This window comes from Siniperca chuatsi, linkage group LG4 (assembly GCF_020085105.1).
Source record: "Siniperca chuatsi isolate FFG_IHB_CAS linkage group LG4, ASM2008510v1, whole genome shotgun sequence".
In the NCBI taxonomy this organism is placed as follows: Eukaryota; Metazoa; Chordata; class Actinopteri; order Centrarchiformes; family Sinipercidae; genus Siniperca; species Siniperca chuatsi.
In genome coordinates, this window is record NC_058045.1 from 4,589,268 (window position 1) to 4,615,809 (window position 26,542).

Consider the following 26,542-nt stretch of genomic DNA (forward strand, 5'->3'; position numbering starts at 1 on the left):
TTCGTTCGAGCTACCACACCTCAAGAGAATACCTCTCTTAACACACATTACAGCAGAAGAATGTTTCTATTTCTTGACGTTAGTCTCATCTCTTATCACCTATAGGTTCCTATAAGGGCCTTTGTAAGCAGTTCCGGCAGTGGGCGGTACTCCATAGATGCAACTGTAGTGCAGTTATTGCTGTTAAGAGTGGCTAATGGTCTACTTAAACCATTAGTGAAAGTACTCTAAATCATGCTTTTTCTCTTCACCTAAAGATTTGTGTTATATGTAAATGTCTACATTTCTCACTTGCAATATGACAATCGCACTGAATAAAGAAAAGTTAAGATAAATGAGGTACATTTATTTAAATGATCAGTAAAAAAAACGTATATGGGCTAAGAAAAAACAGTAACACATTTGTAAACTTTGCTTTTAAATCTTTTATTTCCAAGGCCTTTCTTAAGGTAACACAATGGTGAAATTGGGAAAGTTGCCTATTTTTATGAATGCCATTTTGATTAACTTTGATTCTGAAGAATAACCTTATGAAAAATACACAAATAATGAGTGTTTCCTGAAGAAGGTTAGTAAATCCAGCCCCAAGACTCCTAATTTCATACTTGATGGAGCAGCTTCATTCATGTATAGAATTGTCTCTAAGATCTTGAAATACTTGTTTTGAGCATTTACACTCCTGAGTACTTTATTTTATTGGAAAACCTTCCCCCAAGCCTTGAAAATCTTCCTGCAGATCCAAAAACGGTTGCTTGATGGAAGGAGACTCGTACAGTCTATTTGTCCAAGATTCTAGAAATGCTACATGAATTCTGTTTAGGATCGACCTTTTTTCATTATTAGGTTGTGCATTCATGAAAGTCTCGCAGTTAAAAACTACAAAATGAAGTCACGTGTGGTTAAAATGTATAGTTCCAAAGATTTTCAGGCTTTTTCTGCATTCTTGGTCCCAGATTGACGCAGTCAAGGGCTGAGCAGTAACAACAAGAAACAGAATTCTTGATCCAAAGTTTGATGTGGGAAAGAGGACGATCAGAGGTCTTGGATCTCAAATGAATCGTCGTGTAGGATTCAGAGCCTGTGATGCAGTGACGTGTAATACAGGAATATTGGCATGTAGTTTAACGATAAATAAAAATAAGTTTGAAAATTGTCAGTATAAAAGGTGCTCCACTAAGACAAGCGGGGCACTGTCTAATAAGGCTCATGATGGATGGCGGCCTCGACTGAGAGGATACTGTCAGATAAAAGCATAAAAGGTTGTTTTTTTTTTTTTTTTTTAGCAATTTCACATTTTAATGTTGCTAAGGAGAGAAAGCAGTGTCTGCTTCACAGTAAAATGGGATCAATATTAAATGGAAGGAATATGCATACACTGAATCTTACCCTCGGTAAGCTTTACTGCTGCAATATACAGCAATAATTTGCCCCGAGGACATCATACCACACCCCAAAATAAGCATTGTTGAGAAAGAAATACCCACACTCTGCTGAATTCAGCTCCCAGCATGCTTCACAGTTGCAGTGTTTCACCGTAGTGGGAGTACACATCATTTTGTTGGTATTCCCTTTTCAATGCTGTTGTTTACACTGCTCTCTTTGGTGTGGTGGTAAGCCCCACAGTCTAGCTAAATTCACTGTATTTGTTGAGCATATGCAGCAGTTTAGGAGTAGTACTGCAACCACTAGCTCTGTATTTTAAGAGAAAAGTGATGTTTTGGACCTTCAGTTGGCAGCTGAAATGACTGGTAATCATTACCTAGCCTTGTAATGAGAGTTGAAGATGAATGTAGATACAGATGAGTGACTGTACTGAACTTTGGTGTTAATCCTTCCAGCAGAGTTAATTCTTCCAAAATATATTCCCTGCTTTCCTGTTTTGATAGGCCCGCATCTCTATTTGTTGTATTTCTCCACTCATTTATCAGTATTTGGGTTTTTTGTATACTCTAATCTAGACAGAAATGACAAACTTTAAAAACCCCACTGATCTAATTCTTTAAACCTGCATTAATCGATTATTTTTTTTGGTTGCTTGGGAGCAGCAGAACAAGCTGTAGACTCAACAGTAACACATTATCACTTCATAAAGTCCTTACGGCGAACGTGTTGGCAAACAGTTACTTACTGTATTTACACAATTGACAGATACAGAGCAACATTTGCACTCATTTGGAGTTATTTTTCTAAACGCTCGACAAATGTAAGTCCAATATTCACTCCTTTTGGCTCTGTTTTGGTCTCCAGCAGCTCTTGAGGGAAATATGCTGCTCCTAGTGGCTAAATGCTCCGCTATGTTCACAAGCTAATCGCTAGCTTTGTCTGTCCGCCATCTGGTGCTGGGCAGGTGGGTTTCTTAGAGCTTTGTTTTTGCTGGAAACAACTGCCTGCTTTGTCATTTGACCCATTGTTAATATAAAAATATCGATTAGTGCAGCTGTAAAGTTACTTATTAAAAACATGTAAAACCCGATTCACACACCTTTTTGATTTTGTTTTAGTGACATTAAATTTAACTTAATTTCTTATCTCTCCATATGTTTGTTTGCTTTATATTTTCTGTTCTTTACTGGTTTACACTTTTTTTTATGCCTTGCTTTAGGGAAGTCTTCATAAATGTATAATATACAAGACAGTCAAACTGTGATTGCCAAATTGAAAATACCATAATCAAAAAACTAATTGATTGGAAAATGAGAAACATTACATTCCCAATAAAACTGCAGGGCAGTTCTACTAAATCAGCGTTGTATGCCAACAAACACACACCTTTACAAACGAATACACTGACATAGTTCGTATTTAATACAGTATAGCTTGATTCAATAGTCATACGAATGATAAAGTAATAGGTTATAATTGAACAAATATAAAATTAATGTAGATAACTGTATATCCTGGGTAATCGTATGAAAACAGTTGTTGAATACAATAGAAAAATAAAAAAGGGCACATTTTGCGTCCACCATTGAAAGGAAACATAATTCTAAAATCAGAGTGCATGAGGATGGCAGACTTAAAAATGCTTCACTACAAGCAAATTCAATATGAATTCTGTAGTAAAGAACACATTTTTTTTTTTCACCCGGCAACAACATAATGCAACGTAGGACACAGACACTCAGTTTTTGTACATGTACTCTATAATAATGGCAAGATACTGGGACCAGATGAAATCACTGATTACAACCACAGTCTGTAGAACTTAAAGTAACAATAATAATGAAAATATACTTCAAACAAAATTTCTGACTCAAGTGCCCAAGAAGGACTTTATAGGGCGTAGGCACAGATTTGTGCATGCTTATTCAGCGATTCTATCATTAATTCATGGTTTCCCTGTAAAATCCTCTTGATTTGTCCCAATAAAGCTCTATGCAGATGTTTACAGTAAGTCCAAAGTGTCACTAAATGTATTATATTTAAGCATTACTAAATTTAACAATGACAATCAAGTTATCCCAGCATCACATGTAGACCTACAGAATTACTATTGAGTAATTTTATTTGTCATCCCATCCTATCGCCATGATGACTAATCTCAGAGCACATTGGGAATAGTTATTTAAAAGTGCTAAGACATGATTTGTGTAAAAACAAAAAAAAGGAGAAAAAAAAAGTATTGCACTACTCGTGAGGTCTTAACTGATGACTTCCACGGATGCATGCCTCAATGGCATAGTCACTGCAGACTGCTCTAAAATGTGTGCGTGTGCATGTGTGTGGGCGCTTAGCAATACATTCCCACAATCACTAAAGCATAATGGCACTGCTAGTGAGCATAGGCGGCCAGACACTGGTCATTGTCTGTACTGCAAGTCAGGCAATCTCAATATTTAGGTGAGATGGAAGGTCTGGGTTTCAATGGATACGTTTGGAAAAACAAAACAAAAAACTAAAGGAGGAATTCACATGGACAGCAATTTAATGAGTGATCACAGAGGGGATGTAATGTCCATTTGGGAGTTTACAGCCTGATCATTTTGGATGTGCTTTACCTCTCTTTACTGCCATTCAGAGATATTTACTTAGGCAGCAGAGAATGCATCATGCAACCTCAAAGGAATACAACAACTTCTTGGCAAAAGACTTTTTGACTAAGTTGTTTTTTGGCAACAAGTTGGGCAGTTTCACATCCTTGTGTTCAGTATGACACTCCTGAGACTAGGTAGAACTACCTCGTACCATCTATGTGACACATACCATGTTCTAAAAATGTACTACATTGAACGCAATATATCTAAAACCTTTTATTGTTGCTCCCTGTTTGGAATGAAAATGGTGTACTTAGTTAAAAGGATCATTTCACCCCAAAATGAAAATTGTGTCAGTAACTTATGTCTCACCCATGTCACTTGAAACGCCAATAAATACAATTTGTACATAAAAAGCATAAAAGTTAAGCACTTGGCATGGAACTACAGTGGTTACGTCATGCATCTGACCAAGATATTGTCCGTGTACAGTAATTATGCCTATGGGGCATTCATTTGGCTACAAATAAACCTAATTGTTTTGCAGTCATACAAACTTTAGTGGAGTTTTAACTGATACGGGATGAGTGGATAATGACTGATTTTTTATTTTAGGGTGAACTGCTCCTTTCAAACCATCAGTTTAAAGTGGCAAATAAATAAAAAGGTTGATGAACACTATCTTGATCACACTACAAAACTGCAAAGGAGCAGTTTGTTCACGCCACCATGTATTTTCTGAGATATGTTCAGCAAAAACAAAACGTCACATTGTTGGAAGCGAGAATGTTATCACATTGAAACATCATAATGTCAACACTCAAGCCTTTCTTTGTCACTGTCTTGTCTTGGTCTGGCTTGCAGAAGAAGAATGGCCTAGTTTCAAAGGACAGCTTCTGTGAGGAAGTTACCTTTCCTGGGCTCACTAATTGGTCACACAACACGGCTTGGGGTTAACAGATTGACTGCAGAAATGTCAGGGCTCATGGATTGGTTTGGGAAGTCAGGGCTGAAGCTCACTGATTGGCTGGAAGCAGGCCCTGCCTTTGGGCGTGCTCCAAAATGGCATTGTAGCAGAAGTAGTACTGGTCTGGGGTTTGAATGCTGAAGGCCCTTTGTGTTCTCATGCGTCGCACCGTCTGGCATACATTTAGTGAGCCTACGTCCTGTAGCTGGGACAGACAGATGTCCAGGGCACAGAAGGTACCTGCCAACAACAGGGCTCGTTAGCAGTGACACTTTTAAGCGATTATTGACAATGAAGTACAATTGTTAATGCCGTCTTAAACATTTTGAGCTAACTTGAGGCTTTTTGTGTTCATATTTGGTCTAAAGCTTTACAATCTCATCAACTCTGTTACTGAGCCTTGAAGCTCATAGTATAATTTCAAAACTGGGTGTCAGTCCCTGAAATATGTGCGTTTTACAAAATAATAATTTTGTCTGAAAACAATCTGATGAAGACATAATGATAAATGCCAATAATTAGACGTCAAGCTTTTGGAAAAATACAATCTCACGATCTCACCTGTTCTCCCAATCCCTGCACTGCAGTGGACCACCATTGGGGGTCCCAGTGGGTGGCCTGTCCACTGAAGTCCCAAGGCCTTCACCATTTTCCTCTGTTGTCTCTTCACAGCTCCCAGGAAGTCAATGAGAGTCACTGCTGAAGTGGGAACGCCATAGTCAGGCCAGCTGAGGTACTGGAAATGACTCACTTGTCTCTGTTCACATGTCTGAATGGATAAAAAAAGATTTTTAGTTATGTGCTTGTTGTGTATTACTCGTAACAGAATGACTTCCGGATGGGAGCCGAAATGTCTTGATTCTGAAAACAGTGTCCAGATGACTACAACTGAAACCTTTTCTACGATACTCGTAACATTGAAAATTACATTCTGCTCTTAAAATATGGCTTGAATGCACCATTAGATGAATGCACGTTAGATGAGAAGAACAATACCACTTTCATGGTTATTATATATATATATATATATGTAATATTATATATATATATATATATATATATATATATATATATATATATATATATATATATATATATATATATATATATATATATATATATATATATATATATATATATATAAAGCTGGAGCCAGCAAGTGCAGCAAGTGATTAGCTTAGCATAAAGTAAAGACTAGAAAAAGGGGAAAAAGCTAGCTTAGCTCTGTGCAAAGTAAAAAAACAAACAAAAAAACAACACCTAACCGCATCTCTAAATTTTACTAATTAACACTTATATTTAATGTAACTCATTTGTTTAATCCGTACTCAGACAGATATGTAAAAACGATATGTTGTGGTTTTACAGGTTGTTATGTGCTAGAACTATTTCTTGGCCAGGAGCAGTGACTTCCTGGAGTCTTTGCTGGTTTCCTGGCAACCTCATGGTGGCGACAAGACACTGTGCCCAACCAAGAAATAGTTCCAGCAGAGTTCAGGGAGGAAAAGGGCGTCTGGTGTACATTGCTTATCCTGCTTTCATCTGACCTGGATAAAGAGAGGAAAATGGATCTCACTATAGCAATTTGTTGGCCAGAACTTCCACTGAAAAATATCTTTGACTCCACTTTGCATATTTACCTAGTTTGCTTTTTTTTTTATTCTCTCCAAACTGAATGTTGTTGCTACTTGCTACATGAAAAACCTCCCCGGTATGCACAATCCTGTTGCAATACATATTCTTACAGTGGTCCATGGCTGTACCTCAGTGTTGTGCAGTTCGAGGGTGGTGTGGTTGTAGTGGGTGTGGTGATCAACCCTTTGGTTAACCACTGCCATATGGCCATAGACCTCCTGTCCCCCTTCCTCCAGAGGCCAATACTGTCCACACTTCCTCCGACTGCCCTCATCTGTCCTGCAGCACAGAGAGAAGATATACTTGATTAACATTCTTGATTAAATAAATTTAAGACACTAATTCTGACTAACTTTAAAAGGAGAAACCTTTTTTGTCTCAACAAACAAGTATGAATTATTTTTGGCATTTAAAAAAAAAAAAAATCAACTCAAATTACCTGGTTGTCATGACGATAACAAGCACGTTTTGTTCCCAAACCATTCTCCAGAAATCACTGTAGGTCTTTTCCAGTGGTCCTGTACAGCAACAACAGGAGATTCAAAGCACATTAAAATTACTTAGTTCAGTTCAGTCAGTGATCAGTGTAATGGAGTATATCAATTTGATTGCATAGAATAGCAGAGCTACACTCTGTACAACTTGTACTAATAAAGACAACCATTACTTTACAACGTGGTAGTGAAAATTAACTTGAGATCTTTCCCAGTTCTTAACTCTTCATTTACTGCTAACAATTCTTTAAATCACAAAATTGACCTCAGTGTGTATTGTATGTACATCCTGTACCTGTAGGTCCACCAGCTTATTCTGCCTCACTTAATACATTTGGCCATCTTCTCTCGAAGGAGTGATAATTAAATCTCTGTGTAAACACTAAGCTGAATACTGATATCCTAAACAATATTACAATTTCAAATTTCCACCTTATGTTGTGCAAGTTTCACAAATCATCATCTCTGAATGTACTTAAGTTATTGTTGGTGTACCACAAGGGTCAGTGCTTGGTCCATTGCTATTGACAATTTTCTGTTCTACCTCTTGTTTAAATCTTGTGCTGATATGTCAGTTTTCAATGTTAAACTAAAAAGGTTTGTAGGGTTGTTGGTTTGGGTTTTCTGAGCCGACTGTCCAATTTAATTGGGTACATTTGAACTTTTGTTTGCAAAAATATCCATGTAACCATCCATAAACACAAATGAATATTTAAGTATCTCTTTAAATACTACCAGCGAGCATGAACTAAAAATATGTGACAGTTGTCATACCTTGAGTACCAATGTATGCATTCCTCTGTTTATAGCCGTCCATGAAGCTCGCATTGATGTAGTCTGATCTCTGTGGGAACAACAAAGCTTTGTTACAAAGATGGAAGTAACCCTTGCAAAATATGAAGTATATCATGTCAGTTCAAGAAAACACTAAAAAGGTGAACCGAAGGAGACTGTACAGCTGAGTTGTCTACATGGGGCTGATGGAGTATTGCATTATTTTAGAGGAGTAAACACAACAGAATAAAAATACTTTGGTTACACTCATTCTCAGGCTGGACAAATACCAACTAGCTTGTAAATCACAATACTGGCAGTGTGGCAGCCTTTCAAAACATTGAAGCTTGGCACATTTCTTGGCCGCTGAGAGTGAATGGAACTGGCAGCCTTTTTCTTTTGATATGAATGACACCTGTAATATACAGATTAAAAAAAAAAAAAAAGCACAAACCTCATTCCTTCTGGCTTTCAAACGAACTCTTGTTTGATCAAGGCACAGCACGTCTCCATAGCGATTCCTCTCCTGATTGTAGGCTGATCTGTAGACAAATAATACCAAACATTTGTCATGACACTTAACTGTTGTAGCCAGCTTCCACCAATACTTAAAAATGACACAATCTACAAATGGTAAACCAGATGTCCCAGGTTTGAATCATATCTGCCCATTATAATTTCACAAAGCGGCATATTTAAATAGCTTGTTTTATATGGCAAAATCCAAAAATATTCAATTTACTATCATACATGACAAAGGCAGACATCAAATCCTCACGTTGAGAAGCTGAAACCATCATTGGCATTTTTGCTTTAAAAATGACTGAAACTGCTAGTTGTGTGAGTTTAGGTCCACAATAATTATTTTCCCAGTGATCACAAGTAGCCTAAACTGGGACAATCGTTTTAGGGTGTAAAACTAAACAAATTCATTGCTTTTACAAAAAGTAATAAGTGAGGGAATGCTGTAATAATTCCTTGTTTTGAGTAATGATACCATGTTTGTAATGAAAATCCAGAGCTCCAAATGTTAGCCCTAAAGTTTTTAGCAGATACGCATGTCTGCTGCTGTAAACTCACTGTGCACAGTGGAAAGTTCCAGGCGGCGGTTCTTTGCGAAGCTCCTCATACTCTTGATGGATGCCTGAGCGCTGAAGCCTGCCGAGGTGTGTCAGCAGCTCCTGCGGGCGCATGGACTCTGGTCCGGAGACGTGAATGGAAGCATCTTCCACGGGAATGCCCACCAGCTCGTCCACTGGGTCTACCCGGCCATTCTGGCCCGCCAGTAGCTGCTGGTTCCAGCTGTATGCTTCCAGAGGCAGCAGGCCGCCGAGGTGCTGGGGGAGACAGTCTCTGGGGAGGTGTTGGCGCAGCTCGGCCATTTTCACCATCTGAACCTGGAGTTAGAAGAAAAAGGGACCGACAGGACCCAGTAAAGGCAAAATTCAGGCTTCTGCTTGTGCTGAACGTGTAACTATCAAATAAGATGTGAATAAGTTGGAAAACATTTTTGTCAACTCTGGTATCCTTTGCTGGAGGGCTGAAGTTGCTGACAACCGGTATTCAATATTTGTTTTGTTTTTCACTTTTTGTGTCAAACAGTATTTGTTTGTTTGTTTATTCTTGATTACATGAATAATCCTGAAACAATTAACAGTAGACCATCAGGAGACTCTAAAGAAATCCATACTAATGAAATTCTTCAGGGACAGTAATGTGGTAGGGTGATTTACTCCAGTGATTCAAGCATTAATATCCCAGGGACACATGAGGCAGCAGGGTGGATTAGTGGTTAGAGAGAACCCCCTAATCAAATGATCACTTACAACAATCAATGACACTTAAGTGCCTGCTCAATCATTGTATGCCACTCCAAAAAAGTAAACAGACATTTTCAAAACTCTTAATAAAGTATTATCATAAACATGGAGCAACAAGCCCCGTCATTTACCCTCTCCCTAAGTTTCTCCTTGAGAAGCAGGCTGAGCAGATTGTAGGGCACTCGAAACCAAACAGGGGCCCCGACAATCAACACCTTCTTCAGCCTGGCAGGGAATGCCCCCTGGTGGAGATGGGACAGCACAACTTATGAAAAACTACAATTTACATTGCATATTCAACAGAATTCATTTCATTCTTCTTTGAAAGTCATGATTTATACAGTCGATGAAATACTACTAGACCCTTAAAGCACAGATCACTTAGATGTAGGCATACTTGCAGGTACCTGCCAAAATAAGCACCACTCTGAGTATAACACAGTCATGCTGTGTGGATTAAATCATTCTTTTGCTTGTCGACCCATTCGGTGAGCCATTCATTTTGCCCTTTGGACCGGGACTAAATTCCTTGAAGACACCAACTCAGTTTTAATCAGTCTGCTTCTTCACAGGATGAAGGACATAACTCGTCAGTTATGTATTAACCTGGCTCTGGAAAGGAGTGAATCATTTTCAACAATGACAGAAAATCCAATCTGTATATGTATATATGTAAAATGCAGCACTGTAATTCCAACCTTGAGCAGGTTGAGGATCTTCTTGCTCAGGTCCAGCTCAAAGTTTGTGTAGTTGGAGCCTGCCATGTCGTAGATGAACACCAAGCCATTCCTCTGGGTCTCAAAGCTGTGGGCAAACAGAAGTTAATGTTTTGGATATCTTAACAAACAGGTCAGGTAACAGCTAACTCGTGTAGGCAAGCAACAAGTGCAGTTTTTTTTTCTCCAACACAGTGAATAAACAGCATATTAAAATACCACTTACAACTTCAAATACAGTATAGCTGCCATGGAAGACGGGTGAAGTGTTTGGTTTATAGTTTAAAGTAAAATGCTGCACCAGATTCCAATGCTAAAGTTGGATACATTACTCTAGGGAAAAATGGATGCCCAGTATTGATCAGATAACATTTCACTAATGATTTCAAGCAAAAATTTAGCTATTTTATTACAGTTTATTTTATATTCAAGCTATCTACCTATCCACGGTCCTTACCTTTCCACGGCCCGATCCAGGAGGTAGAAGAGCGCCTGAAGCACCACATGGTTGCCTGTCTTGTTTGGGTGATGAAGTTTGGCCGTGTACAAGGCAATAGATGCCCCAGAAGGGTCCCGTACACTCTGGAATACACAAAACTAACAGGTTATATCAGTATTCAAACTAGTGTAACTTGTTTACTCTCTTTTCACTACCAACTCAAACTCCCTGTACTAAACTGTTGACAATATTAGCACTGGATTAATTCCCCTCTATGCATCCCTTGGTTCTCTTGAGCAAGGCAGCTAAACGTGAGCTCTCTTTGTATTCTGAAGGTTTCTTTTATCTTCATTTTTTCTGCATCTCCAATAACTATCATTGGATTTCTTATTAGATGCATGAACTATGATGCCTGTAAAGAAAATGTTACCAGTGGATTGACTGAGATGTGTTTTTCATAGAAATCAAATGGTGCTTTTAGCCACTTGAATGAGTTCACTCGGGCTGGTTTAAAGTGTGACAACAAGGCTGCCAAATGGAAGCTCTGCAAAAATGAAGGATGAACAATGACCACAGGGGGGCACTTAAGTTCATATGCTGGTTACTGGCACGCTGCCAAAAAGGGCTGTCAACAATTCAGCAGTAGGAACAATTATTGTCAATAATGATGCTGCAGGTCTGACAGCTCTTTTTTCTTCATAAGTGGGACACAGAACATATTTTTCATGTCAAACCTGATCAGTGTTAAGGCTGCTGGTGTCAAAAGAACTAGAGGCTTTTCACTTGAATGAAGCTGCTGACCAAAGATACTATGGTACCGTCCTTTGTAAGCAAATAAGCCTGTGTTCTCGGGCATGGGGGCTAAAAATACCTCACACAGGATATGAAGCCCTCTGCTGAGGCTGGAGACCTCCGACGTCAGACAAGAGGATGTGCAGCATCAATGCCTCTGTGGCATGTCAATGGGGAAGGAAGAGGGGAAATGCAGGACAGTGTGTGTGTGTGTGTGTGTGTGTGTGTGTGTGTGCTGGGAGAAGGGCATCGTTTGTGGTTGTGATTTGGCTGACAAAAGGAAAATGTATCTGGCAGAGGAAATCCATATGGCACATCAGTCAATCAACAACTTGTACCCCAAAATGACCCTTAATTCCTCATTATGAGAGCTTGCTTTCAGAATTTGTACCCTTAACCTTCTTGTCAATTAGCAAGTTGGGATCCTCTGAAGTGTAAGTTATTGACTGATTGATCCTCAAACTAAGCTGCTTCCTTGACCAAGTCCAGAAGAACTTAAATGTCTGAAAGGTAACACATCAGGAAGAGGAAACAGATCCTAAGCAAGACAACCCAACAATCTTAACATGTTCAATATGGAACATTTTTGTTATCTTTGTCATAACCTGAGTAATTGTATTCAATACAAGACTGAAGCATGTTTAACTGTATCCTCCATCATGCTATCGGAAAAGACTGAACTGAAACCAAAAGCATAGAAGCAACATTTTACAACAATAATTACACAAAAAACGTGATAAACAACAGCTGAATATGGGACTGTAAGCTCAGACGTTAAAAAGGACAAGCATGTTGTTGTTCTATATTCTTCTTGTCAACAACATCTGTGAAATTACCAAAAACCCAACAATGCCTGTCTCAATACTTTCTGACTTCCCACCGTGCCTGTGGCACTCTGACCCAAACCCATTAGTTTCTACTGAAGATGTCAGTCTTTAAAAACAGATCACAAGTATACAGTTTCAGTTTTAAAAAAGGCCAAGTAATTTCCTAAAAGAGCTAGGCCTGCGTTGCCTAGCTCTTTTAGCAAATGTTACTCAATAGGAGTAAATAGTGTGTTTGTTGGAGACTAATTTCAGCTACAGATTAATACACTTTTGGTTCTCTAGTAAGCATACATGACACCAAGACGGTGTATTTGGGATCAACAAAAAAACCAAACACAAACTACAGTACCTATTTATCATAATAACGAAAGAACATGTCACAGTGCAACAATCGGTCTCATTGGACATGTGTTTTCAACAGTTTTTGGACAACAATGGAGGTCTAGGGGACAGAGGAATAAGCTATATCAGGCTTTGGATACACAGACAATACTGTCAGAAGGATTTCGTCAGTGTTGGTTTTGGTCTTTTCATTTGATTTGTTTATAGTAATGAAATTGTAGAATATTGCCTGCCTTATACTTTAATTGTTCTGTAATGTGACATCAGACTGGACCTTTCCTTTTAAGGGATGCCAAATGTAGAGGAGATTTATAGGAGACTCTTACCAACACAGTGAACTTTCCACTGAGCAGCTCCGAGCGCAGAGGTTCTTCCTGAGGCTGAAGTCTGACGATTCCTTCTTTAAGACGCGTTTCCTGAAAACAACAGATCACAGCAGGTGAAGTCAGGCGGTGGAATAACTTTAGCAGGCAGTCAACTTTGAGGTGAGTTCCTTTCTGTGAACAATAGAGAATTACCCGTCTGACTTTCCTGCCAGGAGGATCCCTCTCTGCAAGGTTTCCACCCTCCAACTCATTCTAACGGCCAATTTACTGTTTTGGTCTTTTAAATAATGTGGCCTTCACAAGTGATAAATATGGGATGAAGCTAACCTATCTGGAGGACCTGAGAACCTACCTAACCCAAAATATTTTCACTTACACTGATCCTAACAGAGGGTTTGGTTTTCATAGAGGCTTTTCCACTCAATTGAGAAAACTGCATCTATTGATTGATATCACATTTACTGCAGCTCTCTTATTTCTTCTTCTTTTTAAATGTTTCTTTAATCAATCATGTGTTATTTGTAATGGGAAACAAATGTGAAAGAAAGACTAACATGTACTGATATAAGCAGTTTAAAAAGAAACATAATGTATATATTTTTTTCTGGAGGGGAGCCATATTCCAAGTAATGTAATATCAGAGCTCTGCAGATAGACCTAATGCCTTAATGTAAAATGTGTACCTGACAACTGAGATTGAGCCTTAATGTCTAGAGAATGGTTGATGACACTGAAACAAAGGGAAATGTTTGACAATGACAAGTTAAAATGACCTGGGACCAAGGAAATCCACCTACCAGCACCTCTTATACTCACTAATTAACATGTTATATCTTGTTTGTTTAATCCATACAAAAACCAAAGTGTAAAAATGCGGTGTTATAGGGGTTATGTTCTGGAATCTATCTTGGTCGGGGGCAGTAACTTCCTGGAATCTCTGTTGGTTGCCTGGCAACCTGACTGTGACGAAAAGACTCTAAGACGTTACTGCACCCAGCCAAGAAATAGTCCCACACGTAACCCCTCATAACACAGCAACGTGTCATTTTTACACTTTACTTTTTGTACGGATTAAACAAACAAGATATAACATGTCAATCAGTGAGCTTTATACAGAGCCAGCCTAGCCTTCTCCCCATTTCCAGTTTTTCTGCTAAGCTAAGCTAAGTTAACTGGCTGCTGGCTGTAGCTTTATATTGAATCGACAGACATGAGAGTGGGTTTAATCTTCTCATCCAACTTCGGCAAGAAGGTGAATAAGCATATTTCCAGAAATGTTTAATTATTCCTTTAAACATATCAGGCTCATAACATGAACATTGCTGATCTCCTTTTTGTTTCCAGTTTGTTTGGTATGCTCTTAACCACCTCCCTGCTGAGAACCATAGAATGACTTTGACTTTTTAAAGATGGAACTTTGTAGTGTAACAATACTAGCATAATCAATAGTGAAATAGGCATCAACAGATGAATGACATTTTTTCCCCTGAGATTAAATGAAAAACAATATTTGGAACTAAAGTATAAAGAATGGCCAAACCTGCGTTTACCCTTTTTAATAACACCATCTACAGTAAGTATATTTGAAGATCTTTAGTTATACCATGTTCTTGGCACTAAACACAGATTTCTGTTATTAAGAAACAGCTTTTTGGCTTAAAATCTGTTCTGTAGAATATTAAAATTGTGCTGGATTAACGAGTAGTAGAATTTTGTTATGTGATTTTGTATAAATATGTATATATGGAAAAATGCATGGGCATCAGTGAAACTAAATTAAAATTGTAACTTTTTTTGTATATGTGACACTTATTAGTTTATCTAAGTGATTCATTAAAATACAGCAAGTCTTAGCTGAAACTATTCACTCTGCAGTTACAGTAGATGAACACAGATTTTTCATACCAGGCCCTATTCACACGACCATTCACCTCAGTTTAAATGCCAGCTTGGCCTGTTTGTATGTCCCCCACGACCCAACAAACACTTTACTGGAAACTTTCCTCCTTAGTTTGTTCTGACAAATTACTTGTACCCAGCCTCTGTCCTTGTGCTGACGCAGCATTAAACTGAGTTAAATGAACTGTGGCATGGCAGGGGAGACTAATCCTTCTCAAAGTCACATTCAAGGCATTCATAAATGAGTCGCGTTTATGCAGGCCAACTATTCATTGCAGAAATAAGAACCCACCTTGGTGATTTAAGTGACTTTACTAAAAGGTAGGGGGTAAAATCCTGCCCCGTCTTGAAGCTATTCAGGTCATTAGAGTCTGTGCGAGACGTCTGGGAACTTTCCATTTGCTCCACGGGATAAACCGGAGCAGATCTGAGCAGATAAATCCTATTTTGCATTCAAATTTGGCCAGAATGAAATTTACAGCAGTAAAGACCATTTCGGGACAAAATGAGACATTATCTTCAACTCCCTGGTTATTATGTGGCTCGGAGGAGAAGGTCTTGATTATGTTATTATCTAGATGTTATTTTCAGATCATAAAATAAATGAGACCTGCAGTCTGATCCACTGCCCCTGCCCTCGAGGTTTCATCTTGATCATCATTTTCCGGTTTGATGATAATAATATCACAAAAGGTCACCAACTGCTATTTCTGTGATATGTAGGGAACAGCCATCTTTTCTCTGCTACATTCGATTATGTTCTGCACTCAGTGAGTCCTCAAACTCCACTCATCTTGTTCTCAACTGTGGCACACAGGCAGGTGCCCTCTCAACGTCTCTATAGCAGATACTTATAGATACAGTTGGCTGCTATAGATATACTTCTATGCATGTTTCAGATCACCTCCCCAGGGAGGTGGTTAAGAGCAAAGCAAACAAACAGGAAACAAAAAGGAGAAGATAAACCATATTCAATAGAAATGCATAGCAGTTGTGCTATGCTTTAAAAATAAATGACCTATATGTACAGAGAAACCAAATTCCAACTCTTTAATTTTATGCAGACATTAGAAATATTCAACTCTATCATTGTGTTTAATATTGTTTGCCATGCGAGCCCAACATACCCTACCCTGTGAAACTTTATGTTCCTCATTTAATGTAACCTCATAACTCTTAGCCTCTGCTGTACCAACCAACCAACACTTATTTTGTGATATTCTTCAAGCGCTCTGGAAAGCTGAATAAGCCTGCATGCTGCTTCTTGAAATATCCCCCCGTGTATAATTCAGTGAGAGAGTGTGTGTGCGTCTGGCTCCTGGCTTTTGGTGCATCTGTTTAGGCGATCTCTTGCTTGGCTAGAGCTTCCGAAGACATTTGTTCAATAAAAAAAGGCCTTGAGTTACTGTGCTGTGGGTGTGATGAAGATGCTCTACGTGACCTTTACTTTTCTACCTCTGGGTCAACCTGTATCTCTGTGTTGTTTAACTGCTATCTTTTGTTTTGAAAAGGCATTTTAATAGTTTAATAGTTTTCCAATGGACCAAATGCAGCAGATATAACAACAATGTAGCATGTAACATTATTTGTTACATTTGTAATTTGTAACATTGTCATAAGTTATTTCTGTCCATCTGAAATAATCAGAAAAGTAGTAAACTGCAGTTATGTGTCACAAGCAACTTGTTACAGACTTAGCAGTTGTGTCATAATCCGGTCCAAACAAGAGGCTAATATAATACAATTGGTTCTGTGGAAATAATGGCTGATATTCAGTATAATGAGCAAGAAAATAAGATTTTTCCAATGTGGGTGTAGATTCCTAGAATAACGTTGAAACAGAAATTGTTTAAACTGATGAGTTAGATATGTTTCTAAATTTAGGTTACAGAAAACTGGAAACTGTTTTTACCAAACAACCAGAGTTATAGCTTGAGATGAGTCAGCTCCTCTAAAACATTTTTTTCACATAATATAACTTTCTAATTGTTAAAGCAAGCAGCTTTGGGTTTTTGTTAGCTTTGGTCAAACCTGCTGACAGAAGCCATAGCTTACCGAGGTCTCACAGAAAGAGACAAAGATAATAGTCGGGGGGGAGGACTATCCTGAAGTGATGCAAGTACAGCATCTGGGGAGGGACCAACAGCATAAAGGACTGAATAGTGTGGGGCCTAGGATTGAGCCCTGGGGTACACCCTTAGTGACAGGGAGGGGCTGAGAGAAGAATTGTTCTGATCTAACACATTGCACCCTATCTGTGAGGTAGTTAGAGAACCATGCCAGTCCCCAATGCTGCCCAGCCTGCCAACAAGGATAGAATGATCGGCAGTGTCAAAGGCTTTAGTTAAATCAATAAGGATTACTGCACAATACTGTTTAGAATCTAAAGCAGAAATGATATCATTGAGGACTTTAAGGGCTGCAGTGACAGCCATAACCAGAGTGAACATCAGACAGAACATTAGAAACATCTAGTTAATTTGTAAGTTGCTTCTCTTGTCTCTTCTTACTCTGTAGCTGTGGAATAGCTCGATGGCTCGGAGGACGTCAAACTTGCGAGCCATGAGGAACTTGACGGCCAATTCTCTGGACAACGGTGACACTCCATGCTGACTGGTCCACTTGTTGATTTCCTCCAGAAACTGCCTTGTAGCCTGAAACAGACACAGATGTGGTCAAACTTTTTACTCCTATAATCGAAGGGTCAAACAGGAAGGAAGTGAAACTGGGCTTTAAACTTCACCCTCAGAGGAAGTGCTATCTACGGCCTCACAGAATATTTGACAATTTTATGGCCTGGTAAGACGTCTACAATAGTTTTTCATATGCTGCTGTATAGTCTGAAGGATGATCGAAGCCCTGCTCACTTTGAGTGTGTTTATAGAAAAGTACTGAATATACACATGGAGGTACAAAATAAAATGTGTGAACTGTAATTTGTGCAGGCAACCAAAAAGACTGGTTTTACACAAGTTATTCCTCAGTGTCTCTCGTTCATCTCGTGTGTTAACCACAGCTATCTTGGGGAAAGTTTTGGCACTTTGTGGAACCCATGAAAGGACAAAAAAATAAAAAATAGCAGTGCATGACTGAGCTAAAAAGAAAAACTGAGGAGTGATGCATGTAAACGGCAGCATATAGATGAGCATGGAATTTTGTTCAGTAAAAGAAAACTTCCAGTTTAGCGCAAACAATGTTCAGAAAGTTTTTATAAAAAGTCCAAGAGCATGAGAGGGGAAGAAGATGGAATCCTACTCAACTGGTGTTTAAGACATGAAGCTGCAATAATGACAGAGCAACATACACAAACTTTTAATTGCACTTTGCAGTAAAGCCAGTCATGTCTAGTTGTCATGTACTGAGATATCCACTAATAAAACAGTTCTTCATTGGCAATGAAATTAAAAGGGTTTTAGGTTTTTATTTGTTTGATTTGTTATCTGAACCCAATTCTGGTTTTCTATTCCTCTTCACCAGGAACAAGATGATTAATTGGCCATCAAACTCTGTGATGGTAAAGCTTACACATGTGCATCTAACATGTTTCAGGATGAAGATGCTAATTAGTTTCTTGTGAAATCTGGCTGCAGCCACAGGAAAGAACCCAGAGCTAAAAACGACAACTGACGTTATGATGTAATTAGACCCCCATATATGATAAAAAAACAAACAAACAAGCAAGATGACTGTTCTTTAGTATTTAGTTTCATATTAAGTCTTAGTGAGATTTAAGTATATTATATAGTTTTTAAAATTAAAAAAAAAGAAGCTTGCATCATGATAACGATTATCAGTGTTATTCACTTCACCTGTCAGTGGTCATAATGTTATGGCTGATCTGTGTATGTTCACCAGCTAGTCGCTAACTGTGTCAGTTTGTCATTTGGTGCTGGAAAGGTAGTGTATAGTGGGTTTTTAGTGCTTGAGAGCGGTGAGAGTGAAGCAAAACAGTTAAGTTGCAGGCTGTAAAACCAAAACAGTTGGGTGATAATTCTCTGTGGTTTCATCCCACACTTTAAAGTAATGTTAACTAATTAGAAAAAAGTTTCAAGCTTACAAAATGTTTTTTTAATTTTTTTTTTTATAAAATCAAACAATGTTAAGACGCTGGTTCAAATCTAAAAACAACCAATAAATCTCATATCGTACACTGCACCTGTAATTTGGAAAATGTGTTTACCATACAGGCCTTCTACCCATCTTGCAAATAACTTGTGCATTTAGCCAACAGCCCTTTCAGGGGCTTCCTGTCCTCCCCTGTGCTCTTATTATACACTCCCTCAGAAAACCACCCCCACCCCCTCAGCACCCGCAGAATTAGCGAGTCAGCACCCAGTGAATCGTCAAAAGGCGACAGAGGAGGCAATGAAAGCTTTAACTTTAAACACAGGGTTCCGCTTCTCTGATGAGGCACAGCAGCGGTGGGGCATGCATGGGAGACAGGAAGTCAAGTTCTGGGAGTCCACGGCTCTTTAGAAATACAAAACGATCACTGACGAGCCCTGAGCCTAGACAGGATGCCACTGTCTCTCCTCAGGAAAGCCAGTGCTTTCACAGACAGGAGGGCCTGTAGTTTCTGCTCTGTTCAGATGCCTTAACATGCAAGGGATGAGGGATGATTGCACCTGACAGGGCTGATGTTGTTTCATATCCGATTCTCATGGGGGAAAATGCGGAGGGGTATAATTGTGAATTCTAGCCTTTCAGTGCAGTAGAGAATGATCTGTGATCATTTCAAGCAGATTCCACAATATTGACATAAACTATTGACTATTTAAACATAAATTGACCAGTAAATGTTTCAGACCTCTCAACTTCGAACTACACTTTACACTCCTACAGTTACCTATTTTACAGGGAAAACTGGGTGCATTACTATGACAGAAAACTCAACAAATACTTCATTGTGTTAGCAGGTGTCTCTTTTCAGTCCAGTATAACTATACTAAACTTCGAGTAAAAAGTTTCTTTTTGACTTTTGGGAACAGTATGTGTAAAAAAAAATAAATCAATCGAAGATCAAAAGGTCCACTTGCTTTTCAGCGTTTTCAACCACATCTCATGGTCTTCTTCGGCAAATGGAGTGTTGAACATCAACTGGGAAAGGATCGGTCATTGACCAGGAGCCAGTGGACCACCAGACAAAAATCAAGGAGGTCACACATCCCTAACCATAGACCTTTGACACCTTTGAACATATGACCACATCTTATCATGTGACCTAGGTGTAAAACATTGGACCTGCAGCTTAGGCAGCTCTAGTCACTGAAGAAGACCACTGAGAAGGGGCGATGTGTTTCACAAAATGTATTTTGACATGTTTTTGGGGAATTCTCCATTTTATCAAATTTTCATTGGGTCACTGGGTGTACTTACTATTTTTACTGTTTTACTTTTTACTTACTGTTTTTTCATTATCTAGGGAGTTTAGTGGGTGTGCAATTAGTTGATGCCACTGATCTGATGGAAATCACCAAGATGATGATGATGATGATGATTCAGGGCTTCAGACAACTGATGACAGTGGCTGACTTCCTGACTCTGAAAGTGGGTTTGGCTCAAGTTGGTTCAAGCTGGACTGCTGCAAAATCAAGCTCTGTCAACTTACTAAACAAGACAAATAGAAAAAGACTTGAGGAGGAAAGATACTGTATGCACTTCGAGCAATGATTTGTCTTATTATTGCAAAATTATTTAGTAAGACTTCAGTAAGACTGATATATGATGTCAAGAAGAAAAATGTATTTGATGAAAAGGTTAACAAGGTTTTCTTCTGGGGACAAGACGGCATATTTTGTTTCTGTACTTCGTAGTTCTGTGCATCTACAAAGTCAGTATCCTAATCCTCTATCTAATCAGAATCAGAAATACTTTATTGATCCCCGAGGGGAAACTCTTTAATCTAATCTAATGAATCATCAAATTTTGTGGTACTGTCTTTTAACATAAAGTCCACTAGTTCCATCTAATGTGGGCCGTCTGCTCTTTGTTGTTGCACTGTGAAGCGTTAATCCTTCGGTGTCGGCCAAAGACAACTTCCTGTCAGATTGCTGTCAGGTACACTTGAGTTTCCAAGATTTCAATAGCCTGACAGCTTCTCTCTCTCTCTCTCTCTCTCTCTCTCTCTCTCTCTCTCTCTCTCTCTCTCTCTCTCTCTCTCTCTCTCTCTCTCTCTCTCTCTCTCTCTCTCTCTCTCTCTCTCTCTCTCTCTCTCTCTCTCTCTCTCTCTCTCTCTCTCTCTCTCTCTCTCTCTCTCTCTCTCTCTCTCTCTCTCTCTCTCTCTCTCTCTCTCTCTCTCTCTCTCTCTCTCTCTCTCTCTCTCTCTCTCTCTCTCTCTCTCTCTCTCTCTCTCTCTCTCTCTCTCTCTCTCTCTCTCTCTCTCTCTCTCTCTCTCTCTCTCTCTCTCTCTCTCTCTCTCTCTCTCTCTCTCTCTCTCTCTCTCTCTCTCTCTCTCTCTCTCTCTCTCTCTCTCTGAGCCTTTTAAGGCGAGCCTGCCAACTCCAGGCAGTGACCCCTGTTCCTGGAGAAGCCAGTCTTGTTTGGTTTTTCTGCACTAGGGGCCATATCCGCCAGAATGGAATTTGAGGATGAACCAGTTTGTTTTCATCATAGCACACCAGACTGCAGTGGAAGACTCACTGCGGAGGAGTGACTTATTCAATTCCTGGAGGATACATAAATATTTGCTTGACTTGCTCCAGTTCTGATATGGAAGGAGATATTTTCCTTGAAGTTCTTAACTCATTTGAAAACACTTAATTCTGGCTTATACTGCCTGACATGAATCTAAATAGACAGAGATTGGTACAGAAGTACAGAATTAGTCTGTATCTGATCACAAGTCTTTACTTTTTTACTGGTTTAGCTGCCTTTATGTCCTCATTTTGTTGTTCTGAAATGCTGAGTGAGACATTTTAAACAAGCCTTCCAATAAACCGCTGACATTACATAATCCTGTTTGTTGTCAGGGGGTTGTTCATTGGTGGTGTTGACACGGACTGTCGATAACTAATTGATTCAGTTCACTGTGTTGGGAGTTATTGGATGAAGCTGTGATTGGTTCTTCGCCAAACAGCCCTAAAACCAAGTCCACAGGTCCAAAAAGGTTGAAGACCCTGCCCCAGAGAACAACTATGACATCAGAGGAAAATGCCACAGGGAGACGGGGGCTGTGTCTGAAATCACTCCCTTATTCACTCATTTACGACTCCCTAGTAAATGATAATAGACACTCAGAAGTCTGCAGAGTGCTTGTTTTGCCTGACCAATAGTACAAAACCCAAAGATATTCAGTTAACTATCAGGAAAGACTATGAAAACCAGCAATTATTCATATTTGAGATGCTGGAACCAGTGAATTTTCGGCATGATCGCTTAAAATAATTACTTAACAGTAAATGAGTGATACATTAGCATTGTTGCCAATTAAGTTTCTGTCGATTTACTTATTATTTAATTGACTAATTGTGTCAGCTCTACATAATTTGCCACTTAGCAAAAAAAAAAAAAGCTAAACTGAATTTCCATAAAATTTTGTGTATTAAGATTTAAAACTCCCTTTACTGTGATAGATGATTTTATCCATATTGCCAACCACTAATACAATTTGATAGACTATCCTCATGGTGCTCATTTAACAATAACATAATTGTTATTAATAGCTGCATTTCATTTAGATGCGTCGGTGCCAGGACGACGGTATTGTACATGCTGGTTTACTGGCACAAAACGGGATGATCGTTTTTACTTACTACCATCATGATCCTTTGTTACAACTATTGGGTCATTAATATCTCAGTATCGACATAATGTCTATTGTATTCACATTCCAGCCAGAAGGCGTCACACTGTACATGGTGACTGTATTATTGTCTCAGCTGAAGGAAATTCTATTGAAGGGTTGTAGGAAGTTGTGGAGGGTGACTGCAGCGTCATGATTACATCCTACAGACAGGGCTAATGCATTTCTTTATTGTTATGTTTTATGACATTGTCTCTCCAGAATCTATTTGATTACAGATGCCATTCTAATCTATTTACAAATATAGGACTGCTGTTGCCAAGCGGCTTCGCTTCACTCCAGTGAGTCCCATTTGGCACGAGTCAATACCAAAACAGGAAGTCAATAACGTCACTCTCTCCCTATTCCCCAATTTCTCTCACTCCACTGCTTCCTGGGAGTAGACTCAACACACACAAACAACACATACATTTTCTCTAAAGCACATGATAGACACACACGCACTCTGTAACTCATAAACTCCCACTTCCCCCGAGTCTAGTGGAAATGCTTTTAACAGCTGCCTTTAGAATGAAGTTCCACAACACTTGTGTATGCTCCCGAGAGCCACACACACACACACACACCCCCACAAGGCTGTGGATGTAATAAGGGCGTCCGGTACCCTAGCGGGGGCCCTGGCTCACACAGGAAATGGAGTAGCCAGATAAGGCTTTCTGCTGGCCAGATGATGAGAGGAGTCAGCAGGAAGAGAAGGCACGAGCATGACCAGCACCAAAGAAGAAGATTCCCAAGAAATCATACATAGATTCAAAATCTAGCTGGTGCAAACTGATTATTCCTCCTCCACAGTAACTATTCTGTGTTAAGAGTTAAATGAACAATGTACAAAAAACACTAACAACAGTCTATTTGCTCTGCTCATGTTGGATTTCTTATGATTTGGTACGGTTTATGCCCCTAAAGCTTTGACTGGTTATGTTTAAACTATAAACCAAGATAAATGCTATAATTTACACTCAGGTGCCGTTTTATTAGGTACACCTAGCTAAAACTAATCCAGTCTGATACAACCTTCATGAAGGTTGTAATGTTCAGTGTTTGTTGAAACTGTTTTAGAGAGGTGTTGACTCCACTTTAAGGTCGACCCTCATTGATATAAAATGAGGTGGACAAAATATTAGAGACACCTCTCAGTATAACACAATACAAATAAACAGCACCAAAAACTACAGCCTCCACAATGACCATTAAAGTTGAATCAACACAAACAGTTTCAACAATTATAACCTTCATGATGGTAGGATTTATTGCAGGACCATTGTATTAGTCTACATTACTTTTAGCTGGAGGTGTATTTAAAGTGCACTAATAAATATGAGTTTAGCAATCCAGGTTGACCTAGAAAGATTCAGATTTGGTATTTCAATCCAAAAAGTAAGTCAATTATTCAGGGCCTGAATCCATGAAGGATACTTCAGGTACATAATACTCAAACTGAAACGATTATTCAGTTCACCGATTGACAGAAATCAGTTGATCTGCAACAAGTCTAACAATCGAGTAATCATTTAAATCATTTTTAAAAAAGTTAAACTTCCTTAGTTCCAGTTTGTCCAATGTGAATATTTGCTGGTTGTCTTCATTAACGTCATGAACTAAATAACTTTGGATTTGGGGACTAGGGGAAACTGTGATGCCTATATATTTTTCACTATTTGTTGAAATTTTTTAGATTGAATGATCCATTGAGAAAATAATCTGCAGATTAAACAACTCTTGGAAAAATGATCAAATTCCTCATTTGGCCTCCAACATGCAGAATAATATCTAAAACATATTGGGGCTAAGTGATGTGATGACTTGGCTACTTTTTTTTTAAAGTTTTGTTTTGGCCACTTACTGTTTTTATACCAAAATCTTCACATGCAGGGAGCCGGGATGTAACAAAAGGCAAACTAAAGTTTAGGCTAAATAATTCCCATTATAAAGTAGCGTGAAACTCATTTTGACCTTGATAAGACCTAAAAATTAAGGAAACTGCATTTCCTATCCTTGATATTGGTTTATATGTGTGAATGTGTGACTCATATTATACTTAGATGTTACAGTTTACCCAGTTTTTCATAGCCACATAGCATGACAGTATAAACCAAGTTTCCACTATTACATTCCTGAATGGGCCAAATGTGGAACCAGACAGCGTTTCCAAATCTCCCCCAAAACCTTTCCCGGTGTAATATCACGGTCTGTGCCCACGAATGAACAACCTTAGATTGAAGTGAATTAAAGAATATTTGACATGTGTGGAGGCTGATAAAGGCGAGCTCGGCCTGTTTCGCAACACTTTCAGCTCAGCCGCTGGAGAGACAGCAAAGCAACGAGAGCAATAAAGCGCCAGAAATCGATACAATATTTCCGCTCCACATTCAGGAGCATTTCGCAACAAATCCATTGCGCACCGCCATCGCCACTCGCTTCGGTGCGCACACGCAATGCGCAGGGCCAAAATACCTCCAGGTCGGGCCGAGGCTGGAACATTTAGGGCGATGTAACATAGGCAGGAATACGTGTAAGCATAAAGACTGTTAAGGCCTACCTGTTCTTCCTCCGCCGATAAAGTAGCTGCCATGGCCCCCGTCAGTTCTCTGATCACCGTTTACCGAGACGCGTTCTTCACATAAAGTGGAAGATGACGGAGATGTCTGTGCGTCTGTCCCTCGTGTGAAAACGGGGTTTAGGGGTTGTCCCTCTGGCTCAAAGTTGAAGGCATCTGAAACGCTGCAGTATGAGCTGAATGTTTCTTTTCTCTTGATACTGTTTGACTGCGAAACGCTCAGGACAATTTACCCGAATCTGCCATCCAAACTAGAGAGAAAAGCCGCTGATGGTGTGTCAGATTTCACCGAGAAGAAAAAGCAGAGGAGGGGGAAAAAACAAACAAAGTGGACTACACTCGAGCAGCTAGACGAGGCTTTGTTTCGGCTCGATGATAACTGGGTTCAGACCATGATCTGCTGCTCATTCACCGACCCTTGTACAGATCAGAGGGCTGCGGCTGTGCGCTGACTCCTCCATGCCATGAATTGCAAGTTTTTAGCCCTGAACGTCGCCTTTATGTTGTGAGGGAGACACACACACACACACACACACACACACACACACACACACACACACACAGAGCTCTGAACAGTGAGAGAGGTTGGAGGCTGGTCTTTCTGCATATTGCTCTACCCCCTGGTGGTTAAGACCGGAAAATGACAAAAGCTCACGACCTCCGCCTTCATTCATAAAAATAGGAAACCAAACAGGAAAATCACCATTTTGAGTGTCAGTTTGCATCTAGTCATGAGGAGGACTTTGAAATTCAGGAGGCTGTATGAATTTGAAACAATAAACTAACTTTCACTTATTGTAGCCGACTATAAAACGGTCGTCTCCTTGGATAACTTGGATGTTTGACTGTAATTTGAACATTTTTTAACATTATGTGCAGAGACACCGGGAGATACTTTTTAAATTCATCTGCGGAGGAGAAACGTTTGACTTAACTTACCTATAAGCAAAAGTTCGCCATTTTGGTAAATATGATAAAAGCTTATTTGCTTGCTTTCCAAGAACTAGCTAACTAATGTTAACCTAGATGAGAAGTCTGATACCGCTCGAGTAATTGACCGTTGTTAAATGTCAAGCTAGCTACAGCCAGCAGCCGGTTAGCTTAACATAAAGACAGAAAACAGCTAGCATGGCTCTGTCCAAAGGCAAAAAATCTGCCCACAGTCACTTCTAAAGATCA

The 26,542-nt window shown here is 39.3% G+C and overlaps 1 protein-coding gene across 1 annotated transcript; it reads right to left on the minus strand.

Moving 5' to 3' along the window:
- Positions 1-2,782: 2,782 nt before the first annotated feature.
- On the minus strand, positions 2,783-25,932 carry ptpn9a (protein tyrosine phosphatase non-receptor type 9a). Its single transcript, XM_044191847.1, has 13 exons — positions 25,346-25,932; positions 17,516-17,659; positions 13,107-13,196; positions 10,838-10,962; positions 10,363-10,468; positions 9,796-9,906; positions 8,925-9,241; positions 8,299-8,386; positions 7,845-7,914; positions 7,016-7,094; positions 6,705-6,855; positions 5,503-5,710; positions 2,783-5,181 (listed from the first exon to the last, which is right to left on the minus strand). Exons 1-13 carry the CDS (start codon positions 25,376-25,378, stop codon positions 4,991-4,993), a joined length of 1,713 nt encoding a protein of 570 aa, XP_044047782.1. The 5' UTR covers positions 25,379-25,932; the 3' UTR covers positions 2,783-4,990.
- Between the last annotated feature and the right edge of the window lie 610 nt (positions 25,933-26,542).

What these genes read in the sequence shown, in the direction of transcription:
- ptpn9a (XM_044191847.1), bottom strand. Translation starts at nt 25,378, where the DNA reads ATGGCAGCTACTTTATCGGCGGAGGAAGAACAG. An exon ending in AGATCCTCAACCTGCTCAAG is followed by an intron (nt 9,907 to 10,362) that starts GTTGGAATTACA and finishes CATCTCCACCAG; the next exon opens with GGGGCATTCCCTGCCAGGCT. An exon ending in TCGAACTGCACAACACTGAG is followed by an intron (nt 5,711 to 6,704) that starts GTACAGCCATGG and finishes TTATCCATTCAG; the next exon opens with ACATGTGAACAGAGACAAGT.